This window comes from Microtus oregoni, unplaced genomic scaffold (genome assembly GCF_018167655.1).
Source record: "Microtus oregoni isolate MIOR12 unplaced genomic scaffold, Mior012 000074F_000, whole genome shotgun sequence".
NCBI classification, from domain to species: Eukaryota; Metazoa; Chordata; class Mammalia; order Rodentia; family Cricetidae; genus Microtus; species Microtus oregoni.
Window position 1 is genome coordinate 369,481 of NW_024543987.1, and position 16,709 is coordinate 386,189.

At 38.6% G+C, this 16,709-nt stretch overlaps 1 protein-coding gene across 1 annotated transcript in view; it reads right to left on the reverse strand.

Moving 5' to 3' along the window:
• Map3k15 (mitogen-activated protein kinase kinase kinase 15) overlaps nucleotides 1–16,709 on the reverse strand; it is a 137,571-nt gene that overhangs the window by 25,085 nt on the left and 95,777 nt on the right. Inside the window, exons 15-18 of the mRNA XM_041642320.1 lie at nucleotides 15,223–15,356; nucleotides 9,068–9,195; nucleotides 6,494–6,624; nucleotides 6,169–6,274 (exon numbers count right to left, since the gene is read on the reverse strand). Coding sequence (XP_041498254.1) covers nucleotides 6,169–6,274; nucleotides 6,494–6,624; nucleotides 9,068–9,195; nucleotides 15,223–15,356 — 499 coding nt within the window. The remainder of the gene's footprint in view (nucleotides 1–6,168; nucleotides 6,275–6,493; nucleotides 6,625–9,067; nucleotides 9,196–15,222; nucleotides 15,357–16,709) is intronic.

Consider the following 16,709-nt stretch of genomic DNA (forward strand, 5'->3'; position numbering starts at 1 on the left):
CCTATACCTTTCCCATCTCCCATTTTAACCTCAAGTTCCTCTGTGATTCTGTCATCCAAGCAGCTGGAAAAGTCATGGGACAATCTAAATCTGCTCTGGGCTGAATGTAATGGGCAATAGGAGACAAATATAACCTTTATGATGACCTTTTGTGTGCCACAGGTTCAACATATTCCATATAGAAACTTAGTCCTCTCAAAGGAACCCTCTAGCTCTCAAGCGCTAACTTAGAAGTTATAACTTCTAAATGCAAATTCATATTAAATGTTAAAATACAAATTGTATTTATTTAACAAGTACTTGTTTCACTTGCAATGATCCAGGTGCAGTCAAAATATTTCATCAATATTGATCCATTTCATCCTTGGTAACCCCCGAGGTCTATTTTTGTAAACATTTCCATTTGTTGTTAAAACGGTTTCTTTGGAGATTAATTTTCCATTTTGGAGGGAAACTTCTTAACTACAGGGAGGTCAAATAAGTAGGTGTTCTAAAGGGAAGCAAAATATTGCAGAGAAATTCATTTTGACTGGAAGTAAACAACTTGAAATAACTTCAGGAAGTCCATGAAACTGACTAGATTCTCTATTTACTCTTGAGGAAGGAGGGTCCTAAACAGTAAAGACTGCTGAGTCACTCCTAGACTAGCCAAGCTGCCTGGAAGAAGCAGAGATGAACCAAGCAGTTTAAAACTAAAAAAGAGGGCTGGAGAGATGGCTCAGCAGTTAAGAGCAATGACTTCTCTTCTAGAGGTTCTGAGTTCAATTCCCAGCAACCACGTGGTGGCTCACAACCACCTGTAATGAGATCTGGTGCCCTCTTCTGGCCTACAGGCAGGATGCTGCATACATGCATACATACATACATAAACACATAAATAAATAAATCTTTAAAAAATAAAATACAAAAGAGAAACAGCAGAGAACAACCAAATTAATTAGAAGAAACAAACCCAGCCATGCTGCCTAGAAGAGGCTTAGAACAGCTGAACAATCTGGAAAGGGCACTCACTCTCCAACCTTTTAGGCTACCTACAGGCTATATAGTGTGCTCCAGGTTCCCAGCTTTGGTGAGCTATTACCCTTGCTGGAGTAGGCTTTGGCGATACAGCTGTCTTTGAGTCATTTCTGTTTCTGTAAGTAACCTCTCATCTGTATTCCTGTAAGTAATCCCAATAAAACTCATTGGTTCACCGAAGTGGACGTTGGTGTATCCATAATTTGTTCTATCATGAACTGTCTATCTGGGAAGAACAGACATGTATGTTGTCTTTTTTTTCAGGAAAAATATGTCCCGTGTCATTTTACTCAATAAAAATCTGAGAGATAGATAGATAGTAATTTATATGTCCAAGGTGACACAAGAAACAAGCTGTTGAGCCAGAAACTGGGACTGTTCATCTTTGATTGGAGGGTATTTATAGCTAAAGACCAAATAAAGTTCATGTTGTTGTTCTAATATTAAGTATGTGTTTTTTTTTTGTTTGTTTGTTTTTTGTTTTTTTTTTCGAGACAGGGTTTTTCTGTGGCTTTGGAGCCTGTCCCGGAACTAGCTCTGTAGACCAGGCTGGTCTCGAACTCACAGAGATCTGCCTGCCTCTGCCTCCTGAGTGCTGGGATTAAAGGCGTGCGCCACCATCGCCCGGCAAGTATGTGTGTAAGAGTAATAAAAACATACATTCACACAAAGGTTCCTGTGTGAGTGGTCACAGAAGAACCTTTATCATTCATAATTTGGGAGACTATTCGGGTGGAAAGGAAATAAGTCCTGGATGAGCCTTGAAAACAACACTAAGTGAGAAAGGTAAACGTTTTTAGAATGTGTATTGCCACATTACATGTGCAGGAATATCCCAAACATGCAAATCTGCACACATACAGAGTCAATTCAGTGACTGTCTGGAATTAAAACTAGGGCTGCCTGCACGGGGGCACAGAGATATTGCAGGGGAAACAGAAATGTTTAAAAATGGAATTGGAGCAATGGCTGTAGGATGTGGTAAATTTGCCAGACACCATTGAATTATGCATTTCAAATGGGTGCTCTAACGACATTAAGTTTTATCTTCATAAAGTGTTAAACCTACCACAATAAGGACAAAAAGGCTCATTGTGTAGTTCAGTAATAGAGCACTGGCATGGTCCTGGTTCCAGCCCCAACACTGTTCAAAATTGAGTTTTGTTACTGTAATTAGTTTATCATACCCAAGGCAAAGGCCCTTCATAGGAACATAGGAAGGAAGGGATTCAGGGCATGCAACTGCCTGAGATTATTGTTTCTCCTAACAAGATTCAGAAAATTTCAGAGCATCTATGAGGAAAAGTTCCACCATTATCCACCATAACCAGAGTTCTTTACCAGCCAGCTGAGACTCCTTTACAGAACTCTTCTGTTTTGTAAAGAGTAATTACATGCAGGAGAATTTCCTCATCAAAATGAGATCCCTCCTTTATTATCCCCTAAACACCCCTGCACTATTTTGCAGTGCAAAATTCATGCCTCCTTAAGCCAATTACGTGAGAAATGTGATATGCAATAATGAATTATACATGTGTTTTCCATGTGATTTTTTCCTCCTGAGGGATGCTAATTATGAAATAAACTGTTGGTGTTTTATGATTTTGAAATAGTTCCTTGTCATATCAGATCCCCTCTTGCTACATATAGCCAAGCTAATTGTGGCTTCCAAAGAGGAAGATACGTTATTTTCAATTACAGTTGTAAAATGAGAAGATAAAAGGGGGGGGGTCAGTCTTATATACATATTCATATGTAAATAAGGGCATATTTATATCAGAAATCATAAGTGAAGATTCAACATATTCTTTATGTGGAAAATGCTAATGGAGTCCTGGTGTAGTCTTGTCCCATTTTAAGGCACATGTACCTCCTTTGGACTTATAACTAAAAAGTCATTTTTTTAAAATATTTATTTATTTATTATGTATACAATATTCTGTGTGTATGCCTGAAGGCCAGAAGAGGGCGCCAGACCTCTTTACAGATGGTTGTGAGCCACCATGTGGTTGCTGGGAATCGAACTCAGGACCTCTGGAAGAGCAGGCAATGCTCTTAACCACTGAGCCATCTCTCCAGCCCCCTAAAAAGTCATTTTTGATAGATTAACATTCCCTTTAATTGGGAGGGGGTCATGTCTCCACTGTGGGTACCCAGGGACTAATACACAACATTTCTCTTATTGAAGAAAAGTCTTTTAAAACTGGAACATTATTTACCACAGATAAGACCAAATTTGTCCATTTTACAACTCTGGCCATTTCAAGGACAGGACAATCAACTACCTTACTTATTTCAGAACTATAAGGTTCTGAGAGCTGTTTCACAGTTCTGTCAGGAATGTTCTTTGTGGTCGTCATGCTCCTCCCTAGGAGACCACAACCTCATTAAAAACCAGCACTTCTTTCCAGGGATCAAATTTTAGCTAGTGTTGCTTTTAAGCAGGAACTCCAAAAAGCCACAGGTAGCTTATGAGAGGCCTTATACCTACTGGTCTGGTAAATGGAAAACCAGCTGTCAATTTATATCACCTTTGAATCCAGTCCCTGTCAACATTCAGAGTTTTATCGCCAACAGGTGGACAGAATGTAGTCTTTCAACTTCACATAAAATACCCTCTTTCCCCAGGATAATTAGCCTCCCTTGGAAACCTAATCATATCAAAATGCAAACTGTTAGAATTTACTATAGTAAAGAGTGATTTTATGACACACCAATAACATGTCCTAATAAGTTACACAAAACTACCCATTATTTTGACTGGTAGGCCACTAACTGTGAAGACATAATTCCATTTTACTGACTGAGAACCCTTAGGAAACCTCAGCAGAGTTCTTTGTCTACCCAACCTATAAGAGGCCAAGAAGAAAGTAGGGCAATATTGGTGTAACAGTATATCACTATGACAAAGTGAAACAATTTTAAAGTCAAGGACAATACTTTATCTGCATGAAGAATCAAAATGGATGGAGTTTGAAACACTCATCCCAAGTGAGGTAACTCAGACCCCCAAAGACAAATATTGTGTGTTTTCTCTTATATCTGGATGCCAGCTTTTAAGTTTTAGATATGTTTCTTTCTGAAAAAACCAGAGGTTAGGTCCCTTAGTAAGGGACTAGGAGGGAATAGAGGATCTTCCAAATAAGGGGAAATAGAGTCTAGTGTTATAAAGTGATAAAGGGGAAACTAAAATAAGGAGGGTAAATGAGGAAGGGGGTGGGAGGAGGGAGTAAAGAAGGGAATATGGAGATAGACAATTATCATTAAAGGCCTTTTGAAAAGTCATATGGAGCCAGGCGATGGTGGCGCACGCCTTTAATCCCAGCACTCGGGAGGCAGAGGCAGGCGGATCTCTGTAAGTTCGAGACCAGCCTGGTTTACAAAGCTAGTTCCAGGACAGGCTCCAAAGCCACAGAGGAAACCCTGTCTTGAAAAACCAAAAAAAAAAAAAAGTCATATGGAAATTTGCTGTTCTAGAAGCGTCTCAAAATATTTCCATATAGGAAAGGAAGTTAAAGGGAGTCACTGTATAATGGGGAAGATAATGCACAAACTAGATATCTTATGCTACCAAATAAACCTTCACTGCTAGGAATGGATTACATCTTCTTGAGTCATTGGCTAAAGGGGTCCCATAGAACCCCTAAACACCACTGGTATCATCAAAGTTATTAGTTACTCACCATAACCTGATGGAATGCCTTATTGCTGAAGATACAGCTTACGTATAACATCAAACATGGAGATATCAATCAACAACAAGTGCCAACAACAAGTTTTAAAACTTTATTTATTTAATATACATTGGTGTAGCTGTGAGGGTGTTGGATCACCTGTAACTGTAATTTCAGACAGTTGTGTGAGCCGTCATGTGGGTGCTGAGAATTGAATCTGGGTTCTCTGGAAGAGCAGCCAGTGATCTTAACCACTGAACCATCTTTCTATTCCCCCCAACTAGCAGTTTTACCCCCTACTGATTAGTGTTCATGTTGCTGGAAATTACTTTACACATGTCAGAGGAGAAAAGCAAACATCATATTAGGAAGCTATAAACACTGCCACCTATGACAGTGACCTGCCCTGCACGATAAACTGGTACAATAGAGGCACACATTGGGAGTAACCAATATCTTTTTCAATTGGATTTAAAACCCACTCCATGAAATGGAACCCATACATGACACTGTCAAGAACATGAGAAAATAGATGGGCTATGGGCCTAGTTGAAAACCTACTAAATCTGCTAAGGGAACACAGTAATGACTCCCAATGACATATTGCTATTATCTGTAGATCAATGTTTCAGCCCTCATCAGAGGCAATTTTTCTTATAGTAGGTGGAAATTACCACAGACTCACAAATGGACAATGTGCATAAAGTGAGAGACTTTGGAACACTCATCCCTAAATGGGATGTCTATCAAACCTCTTCCCTCAAGGCTCAGGGATCTATGCAGAAGATGAGTCAGAAAGACGGTAAGAGCCAGAAGTGGTAGATGACTCCAAGAACATCTTCCAGACACTACAGGATTGATACACATATGAACTCACAGAGACTATGACAGTATGCCCAAGACCTGCACAGGTCCAAAACAGACAACACTCCCCAAACTGAGGAGACACAAAGTTCCAACCCTAACCAAGAAGCTATTTGTAATTGATACCTGCCAGCAAAGGGCAAATCTTAGATTGTCATTTGGTATATCAACCACGGTCTTGGGCAGGCAGGGTTCATGCCCAGGACTAACTGGCCAACATAAAACAGATGATTCCATGTTTTTTACACACTTTCTGTTTTGTTTTAGTATTTTTTGTCTGTTTTTACAAGATTGTTTTGATTTTCATTTTGTAACACACACACCAGAGAGAGAGAGAGAGAGAGAGAGAGAGAGAGAGAGAGAGAGAGAGAGAGAGAGACAGACAGACGGAGAGAGAATTAAGTTGGGTGGGTAGGAACGTAGGAAAGATCTTGGAGGAGTTGGGGGAAAGGAAAGTGTATGATCAAACTATATTCTATGGAAAAGTCTTAAATAAATTTAGAAAACTCAAATGATACTCTGCTGTAAAGGTGACCAATAAGTAGTTATTAGAGGACTGCAGGTTCAGAAGAAAGCTTAGATGGTACCACACAGCCAGTTCTGCTCTGCTTACCAGCAAAGGTCTCCGTGCATGGGTTAATTCCTGCAAGGCGTTTAGATGTTCCAAAATCAGAGATTTTTACCACTCCACTATAGGTGTTCACCAGCACATTATCGCCCTTTGGAAAAAGAACAGCATTGAGTGTGCAAAGTCAGATTTAAGCAAACCAAAAACCTATAGTATAGGACCTTGATAAATTCTCTCTAAAAAGACTGGACCTGTCAGGATAGTGTGGGGCTATCCTGCTAAGCTGTCTCCCTCTGTGTGCAGACTATTTTGCCATACTATAGTAAAGGCTTAAAAAAACACCACTTTGATGGTTTAGAGAAGCTCATACCTTTATGTCCCTGTGAACTATCTGGTTTTCATGGAGATACTTCAGGCCTTCCAGGATCTGTTTGGTATAAAACTTGATAGTGGGTTCCTTCATTGGTCCCCATTTGGATCGCAAGAGAGCAGAAAGGCTTCCTAGAAAGTGACATAGCAACACCAAACCAAACCAAACAAAAGGAACCAAACCAAAAAATAAACAAAAACCAACAGGATGACAAAGATTCATTTGTAATCGGTCAGGGAATAAACTATAGTGATGTTTTTAACCTTATACTAATTTTCAGATACTGATGATCACTATTCAATTACAATGTTATGAGATTTATTATTATTTCAATGCATACACATTTATCTTAGCTCTTGTTCATTGCCAGGCACCTTTCCAGAAGCTGTTACATGTATTATCTCATTTAACCTACCCAATGGTTAGTTGAGATGGGGCTATTTAATATACCAATAATGTTTATAGTAATTATTACTCTACTTTTTACAATTTATTTAACCAGAAAACTGAATCTTAATGACTAGACCCATTCAAACTACCAGTTATAGATCAAAACAATTACTTCTAATACTCCATTGGTTACATGTAGTGATTTCATACATAACGCACTGGTATTTGGCTTTATTATCCATTTGTTATTTTGCTATATCTCTTTAAAAGTAACTGTGCCCAATGTGATATGAAAGTGTGTATTAGGGATACTGGGTATAATAAAAATGGTTTAAGGGGGTTGTCATAGGAAGATGGAGGAAAGGTAGGGATGGTAGAGGGTTTACCAAAACTAAGGATGCATTTAAAATCATGTAAGAAACCCATTATTTTGTAAACTAATTAAAAATATAATTAAAAACATCTGACAGGAAGTATCCTGCATGGGTGGGTAATACTCTTCCCAGAATACATGAATCTTTCAAAATAGATTTTATGTGTAATGTGCATGCAGGAGCTTGCAGGTATCATAAGATCCTTTGAAACTGGAGTTACAGACAGTTGTAGGCACTTTGTGGGTGCTGGGATCAGCAAATGCTCTTAAACACCAAGCATCTCTCCAGCCCAAGCTAAAAGTTTTGAAATGAAAATTCCAGTGCAAGGTATGGGATACCTCCCTATGACTTGCTTACCAGCAAGGCCCCGAGAGATTTTCAAAACAAAATTGGCTATTGCCATTGCACTTGATTGCCCACCAGAACTAGTTACTAGGACTCCTTCTGAATACACCACCCACTTTGTTTACAGGACAGAGAGAAATCAAACTGGAATTGGCCAGGGAACTACCTATCTGCTGGCTACTTTTCATAGGACCATAAAGTTATTATGCAGGTTGGTAGAGAAGAAAGATAGTCAGTGGTATACATAGTGGTTAACCCTACATTCTTTGATATTGACAAGGCTAGCAAGATGTGCACACTGAGGCAATAGTGGCATAACTGTTACAGGTGGTGCCAATAATTTTCTGTTGTATTATAGTTCTATTCCCCAAGAGGGAATAAATGCCTGGTACTGTAAATGTGACCAAAAGTCTTTAACTGAGTAGATCATAGGCCATAGAGGAGAATCTATTACTGTTGCTTAGCTAATAAACATGTCAATTACATATATATTTGTGTTTATACTCCAAAGACTAGTACTGCTATCAGATGTGGCCAGAGAAGTCTTTTGGTAGTAGGAAGTGGTTAATGCAGGCTTGTAACTGGTCAAAGTACTAGGAATAAATGATTGTTGAGTTCTGAGTCCTAAATGCGACACTTCTATCATTCTTCTCCAAGGACTAGAGAACATTATAGAAGAGGAAATGGAAGGAATCTAAGAGCCAGAAAATGGGGAGGAATTGTAGGAAACAATGCCATTTGAAAATGACATGTCCATTGCAACTATAAACACATAGCAACTTAAGTTACCTTGCCTATGAGCTGCATAAAATTGGGCCATTCAATATTTCATCATGAATAGGGAAGGCCAATGAGGCTATTAGCAGTTAATAGTGGTAGTGGTTACTTTCTTTAATGGTGTAGACACTGATATGTTACCCGTGCTCCAATTTTTTTTTTAAAAAAAACTATAAACATTCTCATATAAGCAAACAATTAAACCCACCGGGTGGCAAAAAAGATATGAAAGAGAGGGACTAGTTGGAAGAAGAAAGGGTCACCAGGAAGGGAAAAGAGACAGCAGAGAATAATGTAGGATAAATAAGATAATAATGCATTATATACATGTATAAAATTATAAGAAAGTTCCAGTGTCCCTTTCCCATCCTTTTCCAAACCACCTCTAAACTCCTAGACTGAGAAGAGCAAAGCTCAAGGCCAGAGATACTGTTCTCTTCAAGTCTTTGTCTCCAATGTTGGCACTCAGTAGACAGTCAGTGAGTATTTTAAGCAGAATAAACAAGCCTGAAATAAACTGTTTATGTGACCTTTGCAAAGTTGTATAAAACTCTTCTGAAAAAAACCCCAATATTTTCCAATTTCCAAAAAAGGTCTATCATTTGTTAAATGGTGAGACAATCAATGATATTCAGACTGTATTGTCATAAGCGATTTTCAGAATGCAAATTCAAAAGTGTCTACTTACCTCCAGGCACCTGCTCCATAAATATCTTAATGTAGCCATTCTCGGAAACAGAGCCTAGGTATTGAACAATGTTGCGATGCTTGAGATATTTGTGCAGGGCTATTTCTTCATGCAGAGGCTGAGAGTACCTATTACAGAAAAAAAAAAACAAAACAACAAAGCCTGTGTCACTTGTCCAATCCCAGGGCTCTAGGCCCTAGTAGTCCTTTAACAGTATGCACCTTGCTGCTAACCATCCCTTCTGGGATCTCTTTCTCAGATTCCATGAGAATATTTAAATTCCTACCTGTAAAACATGGGATTCAGGCTGAGTATTCCTAATCCAAAAAGCTACATGATCAAAAACATGGGATTCAGGCTGAGTATTCCTAATCCAAAAAGCTACATGATCAAAAACAAATATCAACATGACACCAGTGGAAAATGCCACACTCAGTATTGTGTGGTGTTTCATTGTCAAAATGAAGACACACCAAAAGGCAGAGAGAGAATATCCAAATTAACAAAATTACAATTGAAAAGGGGGACATAACAACAGACACGGAGGAAATACAGAGAATCATCAGGTCATACTTAAAATCCTGTACTCCACAAATTGGAAAACTTACAGGAAAGGAACAATTTTCTGGATAAATATCACTTACCAAAATTAAATCAAGACCAGGGAAACAACCTAGCTGCCCCTTAACAGAAGAATGGATAAAGAAAGTGTGGAATATGTACGCATAAGAGTACTACTCAGCGGTAAAAAACAATGATATCTTGAATTTTGCATGCAAATGGATGGAAATAGAAAACACTATCCTGAGTCAGGCAACCCAGACCCAAAAAGAGGAATATGGTATACTCACTCATAAGTGGATTCTAGCCATAAATAAAGGACATTGAGCCTATAATTTGTGATCCTAGAGAAGCTAAATTAAGAAGGTGAACCCCCCAAAAAACATATAGTTATCCTCCTGGATATTGAAAGTAGACAAGATTGCCGGGCAAAAATTAGGAACTTGGGGGTGGAGGTGGGGTGAGGGTAAGGGGGAGAGAAAAGTGAGAAGGGGAGGATGGGGAGAGCTTGGGGGAATGGGACTGTTGGGATGGAGGAAGGGTGGATATGGGAGCAGGGAAGTAGATATCTTAATTAAGGGAGCCATTTTAGGGTTGGCAAGAGACTTGACCCTAGAGGGTTCCCAGGTGTCCAAGGAGATGTCCCCATCTAGCTCCTTGGGCAGCTGACAAGAGGGAGCCTGAAATGGCCCTATCCTATAGCCATACTGATGAATATCTTGCATATCACCATAGGACCTTCATCTGGCGATGGATGGAGATAGAGATAGAGACCCACATTGGAGCACTGGACTGAGCTCCCAAGGTCGCAATGAGGAGCAGAAAGAGGGAGAACATGAGCAAGGAAGTCAGGATCACGAGGGGTTCACCCACCCACTGAGACTGTGGAGCTGATCTATTGGGAGCTCACCAAGGCCAGCTGAACTGGACTGAAAAAGCATGGGATAAAACTGGACTCTCTGAACATGGCGGACAATGAGGGCTGACTGAGAAGCCAAGGACAATGGCACTGGGTTTTGATCCTACTGCATGTACTGGCTTTGTGGAGGCCTAGCCAGTTTGGATGCTCACCTTCCTAGACCTGGATGGAGGGGGGAGGACCTTGGACTTTCCACAGGGCAGGGAACCCTGACTGCTCTTTGGACTGGAGAGGGAAGGGAAGGTGGATTGGGGGGAGGGGAGGGAAATGGGAGGAGGTGGAAATTTTTAATAATAATAATAATAATAATAATAATAAAAGAAAAAAAGGAAGTGGTTGGAACTCGAAACTAGACAGGGCTACTCCCAGATTTTATAACTTAATTCTTAATTATGCTTAGTGGGTGATAGTCTTACATATTTGTCTATTCAACTTCCTGTTACAGGGGTCATATATTATTTAAAAAAGAATGTCCTTGAAATTTCATTTTCTAAATTCTCATGCCTTAAATCTAATAAACAATTATTTTCATCTTGCATCTTCCTCCAAGATGACTGACAGCTGAAAAAAAAGACCAGAGAAGCAAATTAAATAGACCTATAACTGCTAAAGAAAGACAAACAGTCATCAAAAGTCTCCCAGCCAAAAACACCCAGGATCAGACGGTTTCAGCACAGAATTCTACAAGATTTTCAAAGATGAACTAATACCAATACTCCTCAAATTGTTCCACACACTAGAAACAGGATAGTCAAACTCTTTTTATGAGGCTATAGTTACCCTGAACCCAAACCACACAAATACATTACTAAAAAAAGAGAATTACAAACCAATCTCACTCATAAACATCGATGCAAAAATACTCAATGAAATACTGACAAACCAAATCCAAGAACACATCAGAAAAATCATCCACCATGACCAAGTAGGCTTTATCCCAGAGATGCAGGGCTGGTTCAACATACAAAAATCTGTCAATGTAATCCACCATATAAACAAACTAAAAGAAAAAAAAAACACACGATCATCTCATTGGATACTTAAAAGGCCTTCAACAAAATAAAACACCCCTTTATGATAAAGGTCTTGAAGAGAGCAGGAATACAAGGAACATACCTAAAAATAATAAAGGCAATATACAGCAAGCCAACAGCCACCATCAAACTAAATGGAAAGAATCTCAAAGTGATCCTACTAAAATCAGGAACAAGACAAGGTTGTCCACTCTCTCCATATCTATGTAATATAGTACTTGAGGTTATAGCTAGGAAAATAAGACAACAAAAGAAGATCAATGGGATACAAATCGGAAAAGAAGTCAAACTCTTACTATTGTTGATGATATGATAGTTTACATAAGCGACCCCAAAAATTATCTCAAGGAACTTCTACAACTCATAAACACCTCCAGTAATTGTGGAGGTCCAAAAAATGTGAGCAGATTTCCATCCTGACAGATGGTCAGGATATGCAAACATGCTTTTGCTTCTTTTTAATTGGAGGTTACCTGGAAAAGGGCTGCATTTAGGAGACTTGGTCTAGGGTGGCTTCACTGCCTAAACAATGCTAATGACTTGATGTCTCAAAGTGTTAAAGCAATTAACTGTTCAAGTTGTCTTATTTTTTAGTTTATTTATTTATTAAAGATTTCTGCCTCCTCCCCGCCACCGCCTCCCATTTCCCTCCCCCTCCCCCAATCAACTCCCCCTCCCTCATCAGCTCGAAGAGCAATCAGGGTTCCCTGACCTGTGGGAAGCCCAAGGACCGCCCACCTCCATCCAGGTGTAGTAAGGTGAGCATCCAAACTGCCTAGGCTCCCCCAAAGCCAGTACGTGCAGTAGGATCAAAAACCCATTGCCATTGTCCTGTCCTTTGTATCATGTTAAAGAAGTCTTTTGTTGCCTTTGTCCCCCTTTTGTATTGGGGTATAAAAGTGTATGGAAAATTAAACTCGGACAATTTCAGTATTCACTGGAATGCCCTCCCGGTACTATTCTATGGTTTCTGTTTTACTGTTTTTTATGCATCCTCATATTCTTTACTAATTTTTCTAAATCTCCACGCACTGATCCTGGCAAGTGGTGTTTTTGTCGAGGCTGGTCCCAGACAAGTCATGTAGCAGGATATAAGATTAACTCGAAAAAATCAGTAGCCCTCCTTTACACAGATGATAAATGGGCTGAGAAAGAAATCAGAGAAACATCACCCTTTACAATAGCCACAAATCATAAAATATCTTGGAGTAACTCTAACCAAACAAGTGGAAGACCCATATGACAAGAACTTTAAATCTTTGAAGAAAAAATTTGAATAAGATACAAGAAAATGGAAAGATCTCCCATGTTTATGGGTAGGCATAATTAACATAGTAAAAATGGCAATCTTACCAAAAGCAATCTACAGATTCAATGCAATGCCCAGCAAATTCCCAGCAAAATTCTTTACAGATCTTGAAAGAACAATACTCAACTTTATATGGAAAAGCAAAGAACCCAGGATAGACAAAACAATCCTGTACAATAAAGGAACTTGTGGAGGCATCACAATCCCTGACTTCAAACTCAACTACAGAGCTACAGTACTGAAAATAGCCTGGTATTGGCATAAAAACAGACAGCAGGACCAATGAAATGGAATCAAAGACATGGATATCAATCCACACATCTTTGAACACCTGATTTTTGACAAAGAAGCAAAAAATATCAAATGGAAAAAAGAAAGCATATTTAACAAATGGTGCTGGTATAACTGGATATCAATATGTAGAAGAATGAAAATAGATCCACATCTATCACCAAGCATAAAACTCAAGTCCAAATGGATCAAAGACCTCAATATAAATCCGACCACACTGAACCTCATAGGAAAGAAAGTGGGAAGTACACTTGTACACATTGGCACAGGAGACCACTTCCTGAATATAACACCAGTAGCACAGACACTGAGAGAAACAATTAATAAATGGGACTTCCTGAAACTGAAAAGCTTCTTTAAAGAAAAGGACATGGTCAACAAGACAAACGGCAGCCTACAGAATGGGAAAAGATCTTCACTAACTCCACATCAGACAGAGGGCTGATCTCCAAAATATACAAAGAACTCAAGAAATTGGACACCAAAAGAACACATAATCCAATAAAAAATGGAGTACAGACCTAAACAAAAAACTCTCAACAGAGGAATCGAAAACGGTTGAAAGACACTTATGGGAATATTCAACATCCTTAGTCATCAGAGAAATGCAAATCAAAACAACTCTGAGATTCTATTTTACACCTGTAAGATTGGCCAAGATAAAAAACACTGATAACCACTTAAGCTGGAGAGGATAAGGGGTAAAAGGAACACTCCTTTATTGCTGGTGGGAGTGCAAGCTGGTATAACCCCTTTGAATGCCAGTGTGGCAATTTCTCAGAAAATTAGGAAACAGCCTTCCTCAAGTCCCAGCAATACCACTTTTGGGTATATATCCAAAGGATGCTTAATTGTACCACAAGGACATGTGCTCAATTATGGTCATAGAAGCATTATTCATCATAGCCAGAACCTGGTAACAACCTAAATGTCACTTGACTGAAGAATGGATAAAGAAGATGTAGAACATTTACACAATGGAGTACTACACAGCGGAAAAAATAATGACATCTTGAAATTTGCAGGCAGATGGATAGATCTAGAAAACGTCATATTGAGGTAACCCAGACCCAGAAAGAAAAATATGTACTCACTCATAAGTGGTTTTTAGACATGAAGCAAAGAAAACCAGCCTACAATTCACAATCCCAGAGCATTAGCACCCAGAGCTGGAGGCAACACTGACAACTATGGTAGATGTGTCTATGGTCCATGATTATTTCTGTTGGGGTCATGATTATGTACATAGATTCTCTACAGAATCACTCAACAGTAAGCACTGCTGTGTTTTTGTTTAGATTTAGATGAGGTTTAAATTTAAAATAAAGTAAACTAAGAACATGAAGTTGGATGGGTAGGGAAGCCGGAGGGTCGGGGAGGATCTGGGAGGACTTGGGAGAGGACAAAGAATATGATCAAACTCTAATGTATGAAAAATTAAAAAAATGTAATAATAAAATTGCTAAGTTGTAATACTGATGGTAGAAAAATAGCCCCAAATCTATGGTAAGGTTGAAGACCACAGTTATTAACAAAATTTGTATTGTGAAACTCTGAGTTTTAACTGCATTTAAGTTCTGTAATGATATATCCAGACAAATCATAGCCATTTTCAATTGTTACAGTGTAAATTTAAGAGCACTCAGTCAAGGCTAGAGATGTAGCTCAGTGGTAGAGTGCTTGCCTAGCATGTTCGAGGACCTGGGTTCTATCCCCAGCACTGAAAAACAAAGAGAAAAAAATTTCTCAGTCACATTTTAAAATATTTTCAAATAGCTGCATAAAAAGTAAATTTTCAGACATAGTTGTGAGAAAAAACACAATTTTCTTTTGAAATATGACATTCTTTAATCTATAAACTTTTAAGTAGTTTGATTTTTCTTAATAGAGAACAAAAGCAGATTACCCTTCTAATGTGATCACCCTAAATTCTGACAACATAAGGTAGCCACACCATTCTGCTGACATAGATTAAATCCTTACACCATCAGTGGTAGGCTTGGGATACAGATTGCTGAGATGGAGGACAGTCCCAACTTGCCTGTTATCTCTCTCTGGGATTTCCTTGATGGCTATTCGTACTTGATTACTGAGATCTCGGCCAGCATACACAATCCCATAGGAGCCTTTCCCCAGGACAACTCTCTCCCCATTCGCATCATGGTCATATCCATACTAAACACGGGAAAAGAATGGGACAAAAAAAAGACAAAACACAACTTACTGAAAAGAAGCCCAAAATTTATCTAACAAGTTTTCAAAATTACAAAGCATTATTTGAGTGCCAAGCAAAATATGGTTCTTAGGCTATATACTTTTCATTTAACAATTATTCTCATCTGTTTATGTATTTATAGAATGACTTAATGAAATGTAATATCTGAAAAGTAAAAATAAGACTCATCTGTAAATTACCTGGCTTACCTTTTCGAGATTTTTCACCATTTTAATGCTGCAATTTAAAACTTTCTAAGGATGTTAAATACCACAAATCAGTATCTTCCTGCATGATCACTTATCAACTTGTCAGGAACTAGCCTCTTTCAATAGCCCAGGAAAGAATTAAAAGTCAATAAATGTTAACATCTTAATATTGCATGTTGGGAGGACTCCCTTTCAGTTATATAGATCTAGAACATGTTGCAAATACATTTTACAGTTAAGATAAATTGCTAGTCCATTTCATCTGTCTTCTCATAAAAACCTGTTGCGACCCTGCTTGATGTGGTAGCACATGCCTATAATTCCAGCACTCAGGAGGCTAAGACAGGAAGTTCATGAGAGCTCAGGGTTATCTGGACTACAAAGAAAAAAAAACCTGTCTTACAAAGCAAAAACAAGACCAGTAAGATGGCTCAGTTGGTATCAGTGCTTACCACGCAAGCCTGATGACCTGAGTTCAACCCCCCAAAGCCATAGAAAGGAGAGAATTAAGTCCAGAGTTATCCTTTGACTTCCTCACATAGCATGCACATACGCAGTAAAATGAAAATGACAAGTATAATAAGCCACTGCAGGCAGCTGCGTTTAAATTTATTAAATTTATGTAATTATTAAAACAAAGATGACAGTAGTCTAAGCAACTCTTATGTAAAACAGAGAAAGGAATGAGTATTTCTGGGGTTTTGCATGTCCTCACTGTTTGTACTTACCCCAGAGTAATTTATACACTAATCCATAAGTTCCTTCCTATAGGGTGCTCATGACAATTAATACACAATTAAGATGACTAAAGGGTCCTCACTGTCTGACAGACTTATTTCACAGCTTTCTCTCTTCCCACACCTGTTGCCTTTACAGGGAATCACTCACTTCACTTCTGCAATACACTTTTGATTGTCAGCTAATAATTTTTGTACCTTGACCCAATAACTAAATGAACCCTTTCGATACATTCTGAAGAAAACCTTAAGGAATTACTTTCAGTCTAACTTCAAAAATATAATAAAATTTCAAGAAATTGTAATTACTGGGAGAACTTGAATTAGTGACAAATCTGAATGACTGCAAGATTAAAATACAAATAAA